Consider the following 20,289-nt stretch of genomic DNA (forward strand, 5'->3'; position numbering starts at 1 on the left):
AGATAGAGAACTAGATAGAATCAGATAATATTGCAAAATACTTATAATCTGTTATAATTTTCAATGACACTTTTATTATATATTTGCATGTAACTATATAATATTTGTAATATTTTTACACTTAAATGTCAATCTTACCTAACATTGTCATGTCTTTGAATATAAATCTTGTGGAAAATTCTCTCAGGTGGCTTCAGAAAATCTTCTTTCATTTCCATGGCAACATTTCTAGGTAAAAGGCTCATTAAAAGACGTTCCTAACGGGGAAAAAAAGAGCATATTGGAAATAGTCTATTTATATTTCTTAGTGTTTACCAATACAAATATTCATATACCCGAAACATTCAAAGATGAAAATTAATTATTAGAAGTATAAATGATAATTTGAAATAGTTTTCAGGCTACCAATATTTAATGGTTGCTCTAAAGTTCACAAAAGATGATGCACAAAACATGTAGATAATTCCGAAGTGCAGCTAGATTATCAGTGAGGTCTAGCTTCCACTATGCTGGCGTGCATCTTGCAGGACCTGCTGCAGCGGCTTAGTATCCAGTGCATTGTATCAGTAGCCGATACCCCCTTTCCCATGAGAAATCTATTCCTTTTCTCAAACGGATCATCAGGGGGCTCTGTATGGCTGATTTTGAGGTGAAACCCCTCCCACAAATAATGTCAGTGCCTCACAGCTCTGAGGTCCTGACATCACACTTTGGGAGCCTTGTTGCATTGTGGGAAATAACAGCTGTTTACAACTGCCAAAAAAGCAAGCAGCAGATACTTCCAGTGACATTGCCTGCCAGCAGTAACAATGTCACCATGTGATAAATGTCAGAATGTAAATCAGGGAGAGGAAAGATTTTACAATGAGCAAACACTGACTAAATCATTTATACACACTTATTGTAAAAATTAAGCACTTTTGTATTACATTATTTTCACTGGAGTTCCTTTTTAACGGTTTTGTTACATTGCTACCTTGTTCTGCCACAAAGGGTGCAGCACATGCACCATCTGACCCATGTCATAGATAGATCTGTCTTTGCCACAGTGGTCCATTGTTTGACAACATCTACACAATCTACATGCAGCTTACACTGCTATGTTATGTTAAAGTGTTCACCAGAAACCTGTCCTTTAGACCGCCGACCTACTAGTAGCAGTGGGATCACACACATAGCATTGCATTAGCAAGAGCTTTTCAAATCACACTTGCTTAGAAAATCCTTAGAAACGTACTGCTAGTGAGTTCCAGGTCTTATTTTGCTTTGAGAGGATGCATACTTGCACTGTTTACACTCTGTATAACAGTTTTCCTTGCTGATATCACACTGATACGTGAAGAGGCTAGCGTAACAAGTGCAAATCACAGTACTATTGAGAATATCGTAATCAGAGACAGGCTGAGATCATTCACGTGAGTCAGATGTCTATGGTACAGAAGAGCTAGGCAAAATCGTAGTCAAATATCAGGTCGAGTCATACACATAAGTCAGATGTCTGTTGTATTGGAAGGATCAAACAGAAGCGAAGTCAGGGACAGGCCGAGTTGTACACAGTAATCAGATGGCAGTAATATAGAAGGGCTAGGCAGATTCGTAGTCAAGAGGCAGGCAAAGGTCTGTACACAAGACAATATACAATATTACAATAATATACAAAACTGACTGACTAGAGTACATATATATCGCGCTGATGCGCAATATATGAAATCTAGCTCTCAAACTCTCTAGCTGAACTAACTTTCATCTGAACAACATTGCAAAGATCAAACATCTGATTCCCCCAGAGGATCTTCCAACCCTAGTTCACGCCTTCATTACATCACGGCTGGACTACTGCAATGCCCTTTATGCAGGCCTCCCCAAAAAGGACCTGCGTCGCCTGCAATTAGTGCAGAAAGCTGCTGCCAGATTGCTAACAAACCAGCCTCGCCACTGTCACATTACACCGATCCTTCGCTCACTGCACTGGCTACCAGTAGAATGAAGAATACTCTTCAAGATTGGACTGCTGACATTCAAATCCCTGCACAATCTGGGCCCTGGATACATGAAGGACTTGCTGAAGCTGCACCACACCTCCCACAACCTCAGATCAGCAAGTTCTATAAACTTGGTCACTCCCAGAGTGCACCTCAAAAAATCTGGAGACAGAGCCTTCTGTCATGCTGCCCCTACTCTTTGGAACTCCCTGCCACACCCAGTAAAGACAGCACCATCCCTGGAGCTATTCAAATCTAGACTGAAAAGCCACCTGTTTAGCCTGGCATTTCCAGACTTATAAAATTCTTCCTCTGTACCACGATGGTCTGAGCCATGCTTATGCGCTTTGAGTCCTACGGGAGAAAAGCGCTTTACAAATGTTATTTTTTGTTGTTGTTGTTGTTGTTGTAGCTAGGGCCAAGAACCAGTGAACTGATTAGTATCAAGGCCAGTGAGCAAATGACTCACTTAGCCTAATATACCCAAGAGGCAAAGCAAAGCCCGCCCTGAGAATCACATCACCTCCAGTTAGACACGCCTCCTAAGCCTATAAGGGCCACTCTGCCCTGCGCGCGTCCGACAGGACGAATTGCGCATGCGTGTCTGCTGAGCCACCGCTGGAGGGATGCCGGTGACGCCACCAGAAGCCAGCTGATTGGAAGTACCACCACGCTTGGGAACGCCGCCGGAGATGCCGTGGGAGCCGCTGCTAGAAGGTAAGATTGTTACAGCTGATCTGTGGAAGTTCTGTGTATAGCTACCATGACACAGACTTCACGATATGGAGACCACTTTTTATCCTACTATCTATATACTGTTCTGACCGGAGTAATAAAAATGTATTGTACATAATTAAGATAAGCTAGGGGGAACTCTGGGGACATTTATCAAGAGTGTCTGAGACAAAATATTGGTAGGTTTTTAGAAATCCATGCAGAACTGTCTCAGATACCTTAAGAAATCACTAAATAGTGCAGTTTCCTTCTTAACTACTTAAGGACCATAGGCTTACACCCCCCTAGTGACCAGGCTCTTTTTTTACAAATTAGGCCACTGCAGCTTTAAGGGCTCTTTGCAGGGCCATACAACTAAGCACACAAGTGACCCTGCCCACTAAGACAGTTTTCTGTTGGTGAGCTCTGATTGCTGCCGGCATGTTTGTTTATTTATTTTTTTGTTTATACTGATAATGGAGCAGAGATTGCAGGGGATTGGCATGCACGTTTGCCTGCAATCTCCGGCCCCAGGACTTCACGCCAATTGGCGTTGAGCGTTCCTGTGGCTGCCACCGCATTCACACCAATTGGCGTGGAGCGGTCGGCAAGAAGTTAAACTGTTAGGAATAGGAGGCGTTAGGAAGGTATCTCAGACAGTGAAGTGTGTGAGGGAAATTGCTGCTGTTGAGGTAACCAATACATCTGTTGTATTGCATCAATGTCCATCAGTGGAAGGGTTAAGAACAGATCAGCTTTATCCAGTTCGGCCTATCTGGACGAGTTTCCTCGTCCAGATAGGCACTGGTGCTGCCGCCGGCTCGTGCGCGCGATCGGGCGCGCCCCCGCGCGCGCTCCCGCTGCCTGCCGCTAGCCCCCCGATCAGTGAATGGGAATATAATTCCCATTCACCGATCTAACTTCCCCGCAGAAATACCGACGCTTTCTCTTCAGAGAGCGCGGTATTTCTGCCCCCAGGAAACAACTCCTCAGCATTTTAGTTCCTAGATGCGAGCTGGTTCGCATCTAGGACTTTTTTCACTGTGGCCATCTTGTGGCCAAATAGTAAACTGCACCCACATACATTTTTGATTAAAAAAAAACATTATTTTACATTTAAAATTAGCAGTTTCCCTCCCACACCAAAAATTACCCACATACACTTTTTTTTATAAAAAAAAAAAAAAAAAACAATTAAAAAAACAAAAACAAAAACAACATAAATAGTTACCCAAGGGTCTGAACTTTTTAAATATGCATGTCAAGAGAATATGTTATTATATTATTTAAAGTTATAAGCTTCTAAATAGTGATGGACGCAAATTGAAAAAATGCACCTTTATTTCTAAATGAAATATCGGCACTATAAATTGTGATAGGGACATCGTTTAAATGGTGTAATAACCGGGACAGATGGGCAAATAAAATACATGCGTTTTAATTACGGTAGCGTATATTAATTTCAAACTATAATGGCCAAAAACTGAGAAATAATGAATTTTTTCAGTTTTTTTCTTATTCTTCCTGTTAAAATGCATTTACAGTAAAGTGGCTCTTAGCAAAATGTATCACCCACAGAAAGCCTAATTGGTGGCGGAAAAAACAAGCTATAGATCAATTCATTGTGATAAGTAGCAATAAAGTTATAGGCGAATGAATGGGAGGTGAACGTTGCTCGGATGCATGAGATTTTCGGCACTGCGGCGCTGAACCGGTTATATTATTCAGTAAGAGGGAGGAGCCCTTCACAAATCATTCCTAGTCTGCACTGCACAATAGAGATGGCCCGAACCTCCGATTTTCGGTTTGCAAACCGGGTTCGCGAACTTATATACTTCAATGGGGAGGCGAACTTTGAAAACTAGAAACATTTATGCTGGCCACAAAAGTGATAGAAAAGATGTTTCAAGGGGTCTAACACCTGGAGGGGGGCATGGATGAGCGGGATAGATGCCAAAAGTTCCAGGGAAAAAACTGTATTTGACACAAAGCAGCGCAGAAATCATATTGCATGCTAAATTGCAGGCCTAAAGTGCTTTAAAACATCTTGCATGTGTATACATCAATCAGGGAGTAGAGTTGAGCTGAAATTTTCATAATTTCGCATTACTAAAATTACGCATGCGAAATTTGCGATTACGATACGAAATTACAGTAGCGTAATTGCCATTAAAATCGTAATTGAAAATACCGTAAGCGTAATTTTCAACGCATAATTTCGCGTTTCGTTCATGCCGTAATTTCGCATTAAACGCTACCGTAATTTCGCGTTAAACCGTAACGCTCCGTATAATATAAAAAAGCCGCCGACTTTAAGGGTTAATAGCAAAGCCCCCTTAAATGCTAAGAGCCTCAAATTTGGAGAATATATTAAGGAGATCAGGAGGAATAAGAGAAAAAATTTTTTTTTTCAAAAAGACCTTATAGTTTTTGAGAAAATCGATGTTAAAGTTTCAAAGGAAAAATGTAAACATTTAAAAACCCGCCGACTTTAACGGCTAATAGCAAAGCCTGCTTAAAGTTTAGGAACACCAAATTCCCAGGGTATATTAAGGGGATCAGTGGGAATAAGAGGAAAACATTTTTTTTTAAAAAAGACCTTATAGTTTTTGAGAAAATCGACTTTTAAGTTTCAAGGGCGAAAATGTCTTTTAAATGCAGAAAATGTCAATTGCACAGGTAACAATAGTGTATTATTTTCATAGATTCCCCCAAGTGGGAAGAGTTTTACTTACTTCGTTCTGAGTGTGGGAAATATAAAAAAAAAACGACGTGTGGTCCCCTCTCCCAGACCTCTTTAACCCCTTGTCCCCCATGCAGGCTGGGATAGCCAGAATGCGGAGCACCGTCCGCGTGGGGCTCCGCACCCTGACTATACCAGCCCGCATGGTCCATGGATTGGGGGGTCTCGGAAGGGGAGGGGCATACTTACCTGTCCCTTTAAATAAATAGAAGGAACCCCATTGGTCTGCTAAGGACCAATGGGGCTCCTTGGAGCCCAAATACAAAGATGCTTTAGAGAGCTCTGAGCTATATAGCTCAGAGCTCTGTCGGGTCCGTGCAGCGCAGACGCGTATGCGGCGGCGGCGAGTGACGTCGGGTGCGGCGTAGTTACAATGTAACAAAGTTGTTACATTGTAATAACTTTGTTACATTGTAACTGATAGAACATTTCCGAGGCTATTTCGAAGGATCATTTATTTAAAGGGACAGGTAAGTATTAATGGTTAATTAAGAATATTAAAGGACTTTTTTCGTGGTTATGTTTTTTGTTCCATTAAAATACTTTTTCTAAGTGTTTGTGTGTTTATTTACTTTTAACTCTTAAAGGAAATGGGTAAGGGTACAAGTACCTCTATACTCATTTCTCCTGGGAGGGGGGGGTGGGCATCTGGGGGACCCCTTTTTAAAGGGGACTCCCAGATTCCACCATGAACCCCCCCTCCAGGAAATCGCGGCCTCCACCTCCACCGCCCATCGGAGGTGGAGAAGAGCCCCTTGTCCTTGGATTGGACAAGGGCTCGGAGGGGGAGGGGAAAGCTTGGCTGCCCCTCCCCTTCCGAGACCCCCCCAATCCATGGACCATGCGGGCTGGTATAGTCAGGGTGCAGAGCCCCACGCGGCCGGTGCTCCGCATTCTGGCTATCCCAGCCTGCATGGGGGACAAGGGGTTAAAGAGGTCTGGGAGGGGGGACCCCACGTAGTTTTTTTTTATATTTCCCACACTCAGAACGAAGTAAGTAAAACTCTTCCCACTTGGGGGAATCTATGAAAATAATACACTATTGTTACCTGTGCAAAAAAACCTGACATTTTCTGCATTTAAAAGACATTTTCGCCCTTGAAACTTGAAAATCGATTTTCTCAAAAACTATAAGGTCTTTTTGAAAAAATTTTTTTCCTCTTATTCCCACTGATCCCCTTAATATACCCTGGGAATTTGGTGTTCCTAAATTTTAAGCAGGCTTTGCTATTAACCGTTAAAGTCGGCGGGTTTTTAAATGTTTACATTTTTCCTTTGAAACTTTAACATCGATTTTCTCAAAAACTATAAGGTCTTTTTGAAAAAAAAAATTTCCTCTTATTCCTCCTGATCTCCTTAATATATTCTCCAAATTTGAGGCTCTTAGCATTTAAGGGGGCTTTGCTATTAACCCTTAAAGTCGGCGGCTACCTAACATTCATCCATGCGTCAACTTTTCCGCTTCGGGAGCATGGCCATACGCATTAATTTCGTAATACCCGTTGCAATGCGAAAAATACGCTTACGCAAAATTTCGCGAAATCCTTCTTCATTACGATTATGTACTTACGGCCATAAACGTAATTACACTAATTACGCGAAATTTCGCGAAATCGTAATTACGCCATTACGCTCATCTCTATCAGGGAGTGTAATTAGAGTACTGCTTCACACTGACACACCAAAATCACTGTGTAACGCACCGCAAACAGCTGTTTGTGTAGTGACGGCCATGCTGGACTGGTGCGCACCATGGCCAGAGTGCAGGCCGTGGCGGTTTTCAAGCCCAGTGCTTTAAAACATCTTGCATGTGTGTACATCAATCAAGGAGTGTAATTAGAGTACTGCTTCACACTGACACACCAAACTCACTGTGAAACGCACCGCAAACAGCTGTTTGTGTAGTGACGGCCATGAGGGACTGGTGCGCACCATGGCCAGAGTGCAGGCTATGGCAGTTTTCAAGCCCATATGGTCACCGGGCTGTGGTAGCTCAATGATAGAACAACAGTGACTGTCAGGTAGATATATTCAGTACTGGGTATTACAATGTGCACCTGTCACACACAGACAGATACCGGACAGGCAGAGTGACTCTGCGTGCACTCAAGAAGGTGGGTGGGTGCACAGTGAACAACAGGTAGGTATATGCAGTGGGTAATACAATGTGCACCTGTCACACACGCAGGTAGTAGTCACTGAATGTGCTGAGCCTGGCAGTGGCAAACACACAGTATGAATTATTAAGGCTGTCTATACAACACAAGTGCCAGTGGGACACACAGAAAAAAAAATAGATCACAAGAACAAGATTAGCTCTCAAAAAGCTCTCTCTTCTTCAATAAGAATCAGCAAGGAGCAAGCTAACAAGCCTACAAGAGCCTAACTAAGCTTTCCCTATGAGAGACTGCAACAGCTATCCCTTCACTAATTACTGCAGGCATGCAAGTGAGTGAAAAGCCTGACGTTGCCTGCCTTTTATAGGGGGGGGGGGGGGGCTCCAGGAGGGAGTGCAGCTTAATTGGCTACAATGTGCCTGCTGACTGTGATGTAGAGGGTCAAAGTTGACCCTCATGATACACTATGGGGGCTAACCGAACTTCCGGAAAAGTTTGCGGTTCTCCGCAAAAGCGAACCACAGAGGTTCCCCGGGAACCGTTCGGACCATCTCTACTGCACAAGCTGTGTAGAAATGCTGTTAAGCACATCTTAATCTGTGGCAGTTTAGGGATGGATGTGCACTTTTCTTAACAGTAGTGCAGAGCTAGAAATTCATATTAAGTTGCCTATATTAAGTAGGATTTAGGAATTGTTTTATTATTATGCAGAACTGTCCTCCCTGCTGGCTAGAGTTGTTTAACCTCCTTGCCGGTTATCCCGAACACAGTTCGGGGTAACCTGCGCAGGAGGATTTCTCAGGCCCCGCTGGGCCGATTTGCATAATTTTTTTTCCTACACGCAGCTAGCACTTTGCTAGCTGCGTGTAGTACGCGATCGCCGCCGCTCGCCGCCGATTCGCCGCTACCCGCCGCGCCGAGCCGCCCCCCCCCCCCCGCCCCAGACCCCTGCGCAGCCTGGCCAATCAGTGCCAGGCAGCGCTAAGGGGCGGATCGGGATTCCCTCTGACGTCACGACGTCCATGACGTCGGTGACGTCATCCCGCCCGGTCGCCATGGCGACCGGGGAAGCCCTGCAGGAAATCCCGTTCTCAACGGGATTCCCTGCATACTCTGATCGCCGAAGGCGATCGGAGTGGGTGGGGGATGCTGCCGCTCAGCGGCTATCATGTAGCGAGCCCTGGGCTCGCTACATGATTTAAAAAAAAAAAAATTAAACAAAAAGTGCAACGCTGCCTCCTTGCCGGATTTTTTAGAACGGCAAGGAGGTTAAGAAGAAAAAACTGTTGGTGATGCTTTTAGGGATGGATTTGCACTTTTCTTAAAGGACCACTATCGCGAAAATTGTAAAATTTAAAATACATGTAAACATATACAAATAAGAAATACGTTTCTTCCAGAGTAAAATGAGTGATGAATTACTTTTATCTTTTATCACTTACAGCAGGTAGTAGAAATCTAACATTACCGACAGGTTTTGGGCTAGTCCATCTCTCCATAGGGGATTCTCAGCATGGCCTCTATTCTTTATAAAGACAATCCTTGAAAAAGATTTATAAATAGATGCTGGCCAGCTCACTGCACACTTTTTTTTGACAGTTGAGCAGTGCAACTGCCTTTTGCTAAGTGCTTTTGAAACTAAACAAAACCATGAAAATCCCCCATGAGGAGATGGGCTAGTCCATAACCTGTCGGTTCTGTCAGATTTCTACTGCCTGCTGTAAGTGACAGAACCATAGGAGAAACATATTTTATGGCTCATTTTTCTCTGGAAGAAATGTACTTCTTATCTGTATGTGCTTAAACGCATTTTAAATGTTATGCTTTTCACGATAGTGGTTCTTTAACTATAGCGCAGCTCTCGAAATTCACACTAAACTGCTACTATTAAGCAGGGATGAGCAGAAACTACGCCAGTGCGAATTTACGCATCGTAGTTCGCATCTACGCATCGTAGTTCGTCGGTGAAGTTTCAAAACTACGCTTACGAATTTACGCGTAGCTAAGTACTGCTACGCATAGCTTACGCCCACTATGTGTAGTTACATGTGTATTGCGTAGTGAACTAAAAATGCGTTACTCGGGTCTAATTTTCCGCGTGCGATTGTATGCTTACAAATTTATGCATTGGAAAGGGGAATTTTCTGCATGCGGGCATAAGCATCAGTATAGACTACGCTTCGCACTACGCGTAATTATGAATTTAACGCAATTTTAGTCTACAAAATGCATATGAAGCGAATATTTGATTTCAAAGCCGTAGTTTGGCGGAGCGTAATTGCATAAAACTACGTGTAGTTCCAGCGTAGCGAAGTTGGCTGACTACGACCATCCCTGCTATTAAGTAGGATTTAAGAAGTTTCTTATTATCATGCAGAACAGTTCCTCTGCTGGTTAGAATGGTTTAAGAAGAAAAAACTGTCGGTAATGCTTTGATAAATCTGGCCCTCTGACTCTTATGCGTGCGTCATGTTAAAGTGACGCTTTTCCTGCTGTTACTGTAGGTACAATTCCTCTCCTACCTGTCCTTTGGTTAAAAAAACTAACTAAAAACTTTGTCTGTTCAAGATGACATGGCAGCACTAGCAATGCCTTCTTTAGTGATGTTTTGCTATATCCCCTATGCCCTCTTACAATATCTATTATTGTGCCTTGGTAGTGGGTATTGTTACCATTCAAAATGCTGTAAGCAGAGATGTTTTTTAAGAATGTAATAATAGTATCTAAAGTATGATGGACTTGAATTTCTAGATCCAAAAAACATATAGCTTGGTTTAAATTGGTTATTATCATCACTGAATAATTACTTAATTGTGAATTACTTCACAGAGATTGTATGCCAGTTCCTAGACATTATAGACAATGTTAATTGTCTATAAAAAAACTGTCGGTAATGCTTTGATAAATCTGGCCCTCTAACTCTTATGCGTCATGTTAAAGTGACGCTTTTCCTGCTGTTACTGTAGGTACAATTCCTCTCCTACCTGCCCTTTGGTTAAAAAAACTAACTAAAAAACTTTGTCTGTTCAAGATGACATGGCAGCACTAGCAATGCCTTCTTTAGTGATGTTTTGCTATATCCCCTATGCCCTCTTACAATATCTATTATTGTGCCTTGGTAGTGGGTATTGTTACCATTCAAAATGCTGTAAGCAGAGATGTTTTTTAAGAATGTAATAATAGTATCTAAAGTATGATGGACTTGAATTTCTAGATCCAAAAAACATATAGCTTGGTTTAAATTGGTTATTATCATCACTGAAAAATTACTTAATTGTGAATTACTTCACAGAGATTGTATGCCAGTTCCTAGACATTATAGACAATGTTAATTATTGAAACGTATCTCAATGTCTTTTTTTAAACATGAGCTGCGTGTGGTTCGATATTAGATGGAGAGAATCCAAAGACATAACAACAAAAGTTTTTTGCAAGCTTTCGAAACTTTAAGTTTCTTCTTCAGGCATGATGCAGAATTGGGTCAGACCTCTCAATAACTACCATATATTATTAAAAACATATGTTCTATATTTTGGAAAATTTTGCAGGTTAGTACTGCACTTCAGTCCTACACTAATGCAACTATTGTAATAATTTATAGATAGCAGACTATTCCATGGTGACGTTCATAGCCACAAGATTTTTACCACCCAGGACCGCCTAACGCTGATCGGCATAAAATCCTTGGGGCGGGGATTGCAGGAGATTGCGCGCGCTGATGAGAGCATCTCTGCATGAATGGCGGAACTCCGCCATCAGCCTCCCGTCGGCGATCGGCACTAGGAGTGTCAAGTAGGGCAGCAAAGAAGACACTTCTCTCCCCAAAAAACATCAGGGACAGATTGATCTTCTGCAGAAAGTATGGTGAATGGACTGTTGAGGACTGGGGCAAAGTCATATTCTCAGATGAAGTCCCTTTCCGATTGTTTAGGGCATCTGGAAAAAGGCTTGTCAGGAGAAGAAAAGGTGAGCGCTACCATCAGTCCTGTGTTATGCCAACTGTAAAGCATCCTGAGACCATTCATGTGTGGGGTTGCTTCTCATCCAAGGGAGTGGGCTCACTCACAATTTTGCCAAAAAACACAGCCATGAATAAAGAATGTGTGATGATTTGCTCAGCTGCCTGTGCAGGCAGCCAGCCTTTTGACCATTGTGTAGGTTTGCATGCTGCAGGACTCTGGAAAGAACAGCTTCTGTCAGTTTTGCAGCTTGTGCTTGCAGAGGAATTTGCATACGTTGTCATGCAAATTGCCTGGCCACATTCATTGGAGGCGTGTACTATAAGTACTATGTCTTTCCCACAATGCTTGGCTGTTCATAAGGATTTCGTCCTATGTAACACTCCTGGTGGGGTGTCAGCCTTGCTCTCTGTTTGGACATCAGCTTAGAGTAATTCCTAAATCTGCGCTAGGCAGATTTCCCTAGTGCTGTTAGGATTGTATTATCTGTATTGCCTGTTCTGTCTTGTCTTGCCTGTTTGCCATTGTCCTGTCCCTATGGTGGTTGACAGGAAATGGTTCTGATCTCTGTTCTTGGAGTATAGCTGGTGCAGCGGTTGCTACCAGCTATCTCTTCTGTTCTGTCTCCTGGGATCGCACTAGCTACTTTTTGCTAGCGCTGGGGATCCTTCTGTTCTGTCTTCTGGGATCGCGCTGGCCACTTTTCGCTGGCGCTGGGGATCCTTCTGTTCTGCTACTCTGTACTTGGATCGCGCTAGCCACTTTTCGCTAGTGCTGTGGATCCTATCTCTCGCTTGTCCCTGTTTTCGTGTGTCTGTCTGCTACGCTTGCTGGAGGCTCGGTGAGGTAAGCGTTAAGCAAGCGCTCGCGTCCTCTGTTTCATGTTTGTCTGTTAATGGTTAGTTAGGCGTGCTTGTCTCTATTGTGCTTATCACGTGGAGACCGCGCATAACCGCGTGCACTGTTGCGAATGAGTGCGGTGTTCGCGGTTAGCTAGCATTTGTTATTTTCCGTATCTCCTCATTGTATTATTTGCTGTGCCTTTGCTAACCTCGTATTCTGTTCTGATCTGCCTTGTGTCTTGTCTGGCGATCGCACCTCTGGCGATCGCGTTCCTATTTCATATCTGCTGTTGTGTGTGTGCGGTTGCGGGGTGGCGACTGGATTGGCACACACACATACAACCTGTCCCTTTGCTCATTCTCATTCGCAATCGCCTCTCTTGCGATTGCGTTCTGCGTTTTGTACAATTCCTGTCTGGCATTTGTGGAGGTACAGAGGATTGGTTCCTCTGCACTCCCCAGCGCCATCTGCCGACAGGAATTTTCCCTCTACGGGTGCGTAGCACCTTTTGCTGGGTTCCTGCAAATTATACGCTTGTGGAGGATTTCCGCCGTGTCAGCGCACGCGTTGTGCGCTGATCACGGGGAAAGTTCCACAATCGTTACAGTATGAACAGCCCAACCCAAAACCCCAGTGTAGACGGAAATTCCGATATGTACGATTTTGTCGAGTTTGGATCCTGTGTCTTTAAGAGCTTTAAAAGGCTTAATTCAGAGACCAAGGCGGAATTTCTTTCTGAATGTGTGAGGTTTTGTCTGAATCCCACCTTTCAGATTTCTGATCCGTCCACATCGGCTCTTCTGTTTGCCTATGTGCTCTTAAAAGACGATTTGTTCACCTGGGCATATAATCTGTTCAAAATCAATTCTTGGAATGGTAATCTGTATCAGTTGCTTGCAGAGATATTCTCTCACTGGTTTAAATTGCCTGGCTTACCACCTGCTCTGATTGAGTGTGTAGCTGCTGATAAGTCAGCTGATCTTTCCCTTCCATGCAAAACTTTTCAGTATGACAATCAGTTCAATGTGTCTGTTGCCACTTCAGGTTTTAAACAGCAGACATGCAAAGTGGCGAAAAAGAGAAAAACTAAAAGACGCAAGCATCGGAATAAAACACTTCCTATTGATGTTTGTAATGATGTTGTTCCGTCTCCGGCTTTTTTGCCCCAATCCAAAGCTTATGTGGATCCTGCTATAGGTAGGAACGCACACTACATTAAAGCAGTTAAAAAATCTGTTCTTTTTCCTGAACTCCAACCCTATGGAGATTATCTGGATACTGGCCTGTTTGAACCCCCATTTGCTTCCTGGGATGTTGGGGCCTTGCTGGAGGAATTCGATTTTGATTGGAAAGCCTTTTGCGATTTTTACATCGCAAAAAGCGAAGATGTCTTGAATGCTTGTCTTGACTCTATGTACCTTCTGATTGATTCCGATGAATGTGACAAGGATGATGTGGATCTGGTGATCTATGTATGGCAAACGATTTTGGATGAGTTGCACACACACCAACCAATTGATTCCAATAAAGAGACATCGTGGTCGGATGATTGTTCCTGCCTTTCTGGGGTAAAGCATGTAAGTCTTGACTTTGTGCAATCTGAAATAAATGAGTGTGCCGCTGTGGTTGATTCCTGTGCGAATCCTGAAGGATTCTCTCCTGACAGTGTGCAGTTTGAATCTGTGCGATCTGATGCCTGTTTCTCGGATGTTCCTGCAGATTGTGATCGGCATGAGTCTGCCGGTTTCCTCAAGGATGTGTGGGATCCTTTGTCATTTAGAAACAGATCTTTGAGATCTTCCGTCTGTGACCCTGCTATGGGGAAAAGTTCTCGACTATGCAGCGTCAAAAGTAAATTTAATATGCCTAATAAAGTTTGTCCTGTTGATGTCACTATTTCTTCTGCATATGAGTCTCTATCTCACCCTATTCACACCTGTAAGGGCCCGTTGCCTGGGGACAGTTGCTCCAACATTTCGGTCATAGATGCCTAGCAGTCTGCTCCGCAGATCGCGGAGGTTTGCGCTATAGAAGCGTCAGTTTCACAACCTAAAGTGAATTTTGATTCGCAGGTTTTGCGTTCTGATTCCTCGGATTCAACATTGTTAGCCGAATCTAAGAGTGAGACAGCGCTTCGGTTTTGCGAATCTGATGCTGAACCCTCTTTGCCTTATTCAGAGACGCTTTCTCTGAACCTGCCCTGTACCATGAATAACAATATGATGTCCAATCACACTGACATTTGTGAGTCCCTTTCTTGCTCTGAGGGAAGTTTTGACTCTCCACCCTGTACTCTGGATGAGTCAACATTGCCTTGTACAATATCTCCTGCCCTGCCTCTAGAGGCTCGTCTAGATATTGCAGCTATTTTTACTTGTTTTTCTGCAGTTTTGGAGTTTAAAGCTAGTTTGACTGCCACACAGAATTCTGGGTACAGTGAGAATGAAGTTAGGGAGTCAGTGTGTGTTCCAGTAAATATACCTGTACATTCCCCTCATGATGATGAGATCCAGTCTCAGGTTATGGTGGAACCATTCCTGGGACATCTGCCCTGTCCACAAAATAAAGTTCCAGTTTTGCCCCGTAACATGGATAGTTCAGAATCCTTCCTAGAAAACTTGAAAAATGATGTTCCTGAGGTCTTGTTTGATGTTCTGGAGGTCTCCGAGTTCCTCCCAAAGGGTGCAGAACTTGTAGGAGATGTCTCCTGTCCCCCAAGTCTTTCTGAGGTGTTGCCCTCTTCCGTAGGCATTGCTGCCTTGCTGGCTACCTTTTCAGCTCTGGTGGAGCTTCAGTCATGTGTAGTCAATGATGATATTACAGTCACAGAAATTTCCGAATTTGAATCCGAGTCTTCTTTTGAAAGTCCAGTGCTTGAGACCATTGCTCGTGATGATTCTCTGCCCAGTTCTGGTTTTGGTTTCCTCGTGCCGGACTCTGAGGTTGGCAGTTCCCCGACATGTCCTGAGGTTTCTCCTGTGCTGATGTACCCCAGTGTGCTCTGTGACCCAGAAAGCCCAAGTGTGCCTCGGTTACCAGTGTACTCAGATGCTTCCTCGGTGGAGACATGCTCTGATTTAGCCTGCCTGCTTGCATGCCCAGAAGTGGTCCCTGAAAGTCTTGATCTTGATGGGTGTCCTCGTAATTCTGAATCCAGAATTGTCATTGGTTCCATGGGGGTTCTTGGTATTTCTCCATGTGAGCCTGGTGATTGTTCTGCCCTCTTGGGATCTCTGTGGAGCTTCAAAAGGTTCTGGGAGATTCCGGGAGAAATTTTGCTTGGTCCCCTGGATAAGATCAACGGTGGCTTTTGTGTTGTAAGGGACACTTCGAACAGGTATTGTGGCAGGTTTGGTATTTTCGGACGCTCCTTGGAAGGTGGTGGGTATTGTCTGGAGGGTGTCGATGGCTTCTTCTCTGGCGTTCACAGTCCTGATGGGTGTTATACTGAGACTGGTGGTACTGATAGGCATGTTTCGGTGGCTTCTGTTTCCGATGAGGTCGGTTTCGGGTGGACTGACTCTGGAATTGGACCTTGTCGGGCTGTCCTGACCTTCATGAGTCTTCAATTTAAGTCTGTTGCTAATAGCAGTTTTGAGGGTCGTCTGGAATTCGACCCTGGAGGGGGGGGGGGGTACTGTGATGATTTGCTCAGCTGCCTGTGCAGGCAGCCAGCCTTTTGACCATTGTGTAGGTTTGCATGCTGCAGGACTCTGGAAAGAACAGCTTCTGTCAGTTTTGCAGCTTGTGCTTGCAAAGGAATTTGCATACGTTGTCATGCAAATTGCCTGGCCACATTCATTGGAGGCGTGTACTATAAGTACTATGTCTTTCCCACAATGCTTGGCTGTTCATAAGGATTTCGTCCTATGTAACACTCCTGGTGGGGTGTCAGCCTTGCTCTCTGTTTGGACATCAGCTTAGAGTAATTCCTAAATCTGCGCTAGGCAGATTTCCCTAGTGCTGTTAGGATTGTATTATCTGTATTGCCTGTTCTGTCTTGTCTTGCCTGTTTGCCATTGTCCTGTCCCTATGGTGGTTGACAGGAAATGGTTCTGATCTCTGTTCTTGGAGTATAGCTGGTGCAGCGGTTGCTACCAGCTATCTCTTCTGTTCTGTCTCCTGGGATCGCACTAGCTACTTTTTGCTAGCGCTGGGGATCCTTCTGTTCTGTCTTCTGGGATCGCGCTGGCCACTTTTCGCTGGCGCTGGGGATCCTTCTGTTCTGCTACTCTGTACTTGGATCGCGCTAGCCACTTTTCGCTAGTGCTGTGGATCCTATCTCTCGCTTGTCCCTGTTTTCGTGTGTCTGTCTGCTACGCTTGCTGGAGGCTCGGTGAGGTAAGCGTTAAGCAAGCGCTCGTGTCCTCTGTTTCATGTTTGTCTGTTAATGGTTAGTTAGGCGTGCTTGTCTCTATTGTGCTTATCACGTGGAGACCGCGCATAGCCGCGTGCACTGTTGCGAATGAGTGCGGTGTTCGCGGTTAGCTAGCATTTGTTATTTTCCGTATCTCCTTATTGTATTATTTGCTGTGCCTTTGCTAACCTCGTATTCTGTTCTGATCTGCCTTGTGTCTTGTCTGGCGATCGCACCTCTGGCGATCGCGTTCCTATTTCATATCTGCTGTTGTGTGTGTGCGGTTGCGGGGTGGCGACTGGATTGGCACACACACATACAACCTGTCCCTTTGCTCATTCTCATTCGCAATCGCCTCTCTTGCGATTGCGTTCTGCGTTTTGTACAATTCCTGTCTAGCATTTGTGGAGGTACAGAGGATTGGTTCCTCTGCACTCCCCAGCGCCATCTGCCGACAGGAATTTTCCCTCTACGGGTGTGTAGCACCTTTTGCTGGGTTCCTGCAAATTATACGCTTGTGGAGGATTTCCGCCATGTCAGCGCACGCGTTGTGCGCTGATCACGGGGAAAGTTCCACAATCGTTACAGAATGGTACCAAAACACCCTCCAACAGCAACTTCTTCCAACAATCCAACAACAGTTTGGTGAAGAACAATGCATTTTCCAGCACGATGGAGCACCGCGTCATAAGGCAAAAGTGATAACTAAGAGGCTCGGGGACCAAAACATTGAAATTTTGGGCCCATGGCCTGGAAACTCCCCAGATCTTAATCCCACTGAGAACTTGTGGTCATTCCTCAAGAAGCAGGTGGACAAACAAAAACCAACTAATTCTGAGAAACTCAAAGAAGTGATTATGAAAGAATGCTTTGCTATCAGTCAGGATTTGGCCCAGAAGTTGATTGAGAGCATGCCTAGTCGAATTGCAGAGGTCCTGAAAAAGAAGGGCCAACACTGCATATACTGACTCTTTGCATAAATCTCATGTAATTGTCAATAAAAGCCTTTGAAACGTATGAAGTGCTTATAATTATATTTCAGTACATGACATAAATAACTGAAACAAAGATATAAAAGCAGTTTAGCAGCAAACCTTGTGAAAACTAATATTTTGGACAGTCTCAAAACTTTTGGCCAGGACTGTCCCAAGTACAGCACTGTGATCTACAGCAGCACTGTACTGGGGACAGCCGTGTGACACGGATGTCCCCCTGCGAGACAAGATAGTGATCGGCTGTCATAGGCTGATGCCTATGACAACAGAAAAAAAAACAGTATATAAACAGTATTTATTTAAAAAATAAACATTTATAAACAAATTAAAAAAATAAACAAACATCTAGGTGGCTATCAGACCCCACCAACAGAAAGCTCTGTTGTGTGCTGAGTTGTGCGGCCCTGCAGTGAGCCCTTAAAGCTGCAGTGGCCCATTTAGTGAAAAATGACCTGGTCTTTAGGAGGGTTTAACACTGCGGTCCTCAAGTGGTTAAAGAGACACTGAAGCGAAAAAAAATGATGATATTATGATTTGTATGTGTAGCACAGCTAAGAAATAAAACATTAAGATCAGATACATCAGTGTAATTGTTTCCAGTACAGGAAGAGTTGAGAAACTCCAGTTGTTATCTCTATGCAAACAAGCCATTAAGCTCTCCGACTGGAGAGGGCTGTTATCTGACTTTTATTATCTGAACTGTTCCTGGACTATTTACTTTTCCTCTGCCAGAGGAGATGTCATTACTTCACAGACTGCTCTGAAAGACTCATTTTGAATGCTGAGTGTTGTGTAATCTGCACATATTATAGAATGATGCAATGTTAGAAAAAACACTATATACCTGAAAATAAAAGTATGAGAATATTTTCTTTGCTGCTAATCTTCTAGTAATTATTCATAGTACACAACCAATTCACTATATCATATTTTTTTTCGCTTCAGTGTCTCTGTAAATGAGATTGAAATCTATCCCTGACATTTTTTGGGTGCATGACTGCTCCTTGAAGGTGTAACCTAGCAGTACTGGCAATTTATCTACCCATTCTACATATCTCCTTTCTGGAATGTGTGCAGGGCCTGTTCTCTCATGAAGCAAGGTGAAACATTTGCATAAGGCACAGTGATTACAGGGGCAGCATGTTTGTACTTGGTTTACACTAACAGCATGCAGTCAGAGTAGGAGGAGAAGCGAGAAGAGAGAGAGGTGAAGAGGAGATCTTCGGGGAAAAGCAGCTCATTTTGCTGTGTTAGGAGTCTGACAGTGAGTGGGGGGGGGGGGGGGGGGGGGAGTTCTTCAGTGTTTCATTTGACTTGCACAGCAGAAGGGAGGAGGTGGCACTGCTGCCCTGACTGAGGAGGAATGGAGTGGCTGAGGGTGAGCAGTTTGTTTCAGCAAAAAGTCTATAACCGGCCCTGAACGTTGTGTCAGTTAAATGACCATTTGGACCAATTTTAAATATGATTTGAGTTGAGCACTGTTATTTTGGTTGTGATCAATATACCCGGTTGATGATAGCACTCTAACTATACCACTCCATAGGGTAATTGTATAATACTGATATTGCACCACACCATGTCCTAGAAACACAAGTAGTGTAGTCTCTTTAGGGAAACTGCAAAATGTAAATACAAAGAAGAACTACATGATGCTGTAAGTGAGCGCTGGGGAAATAAGTGTAAATATATAGAGGAGAAGAAATTATTATAAAAATACAAAATACTTTATTCATCACCAGTAATATAAACAGGCTATGAGTAGTATGAGTAGTATGACATTATGCTGGGAGTCTGCTGATTTGAACTGCTCTGGACTGCGCTGATGCTAAATTTACAGTCCTTATTGCGGTGGTGACTTTCTCATATCTTGATGACTCAGAATGGCCTTTACATTGCACTTGATTGATGGAGATGTGGCTGCATAAGGAACTCTTCCTGGCGGACTGTCATTAACTCATACTCCTTTTTGAATGGCTGTGTACTTATCATACATAAAGTTTACTCGGGGTGACTACCCATCATTTGTACAACACTTGGTTTAAATCAACAGCACTGTACTACAGATACGTCATCTCATTGGGAACTATCTAGGTGGAATCTGCATAAGGATTATATCCTGGCGGACTTTTTTTCCTCCTTGTTGCTACTAGAGGAACTATACACCCAACAGATATTCCCTTTATCAAACAGTCCATAAATGTACATCAACAAATGTTCAGTTGCAAATTGAGTGGCACTTTATTGATACTCATGGTACCATTTTTGAACAGGGGATCCCCTATATGTACATTTTTTTGAACTAGCTAGTTCTTAATATATTTAATGGTCCTTCCTGGTGCCTGCCTTGTGGCTGATGTAATTAAAATCTATGGCCCTGAGCGAAAATGTATTCTCACATGTAGGGGTGTTCTGGTCAATTTTATAGCCTGTTTATATTACTGGTGATTAATAAAGTATTTTGTATTTTTATAATAATTTCTTCTCCTCCACATCTTTGACCAAAAATTGTCTTGCTGGAGTCTTAGACTCAGGAGGTATCACTATCTGAAAGGCTAATAATTTTGACCTTTTTGTCTTAG

The 20,289-nt window shown here is 43.5% G+C and overlaps 1 protein-coding gene across 4 annotated transcripts in view; it reads right to left on the reverse strand.

Moving 5' to 3' along the window:
* The window catches only part of ADCY1 (adenylate cyclase 1), a 643,071-nt gene that overhangs the window by 442,482 nt on the left and 180,300 nt on the right, over nt 1-20,289 (reverse strand). For all 4 annotated transcript variants that reach the window (XM_068236507.1, XM_068236509.1, XM_068236508.1 and 1 more), the window contains exon 3: nt 139-257. In XM_068236507.1, the coding sequence (XP_068092608.1) occupies nt 139-257 (119 nt within the window). The remainder of the gene's footprint in view (nt 1-138; nt 258-20,289) is intronic.

Source organism: Hyperolius riggenbachi, chromosome 5 (assembly GCF_040937935.1).
Source record: "Hyperolius riggenbachi isolate aHypRig1 chromosome 5, aHypRig1.pri, whole genome shotgun sequence".
Taxonomy (NCBI): domain Eukaryota; kingdom Metazoa; phylum Chordata; class Amphibia; order Anura; family Hyperoliidae; genus Hyperolius; species Hyperolius riggenbachi.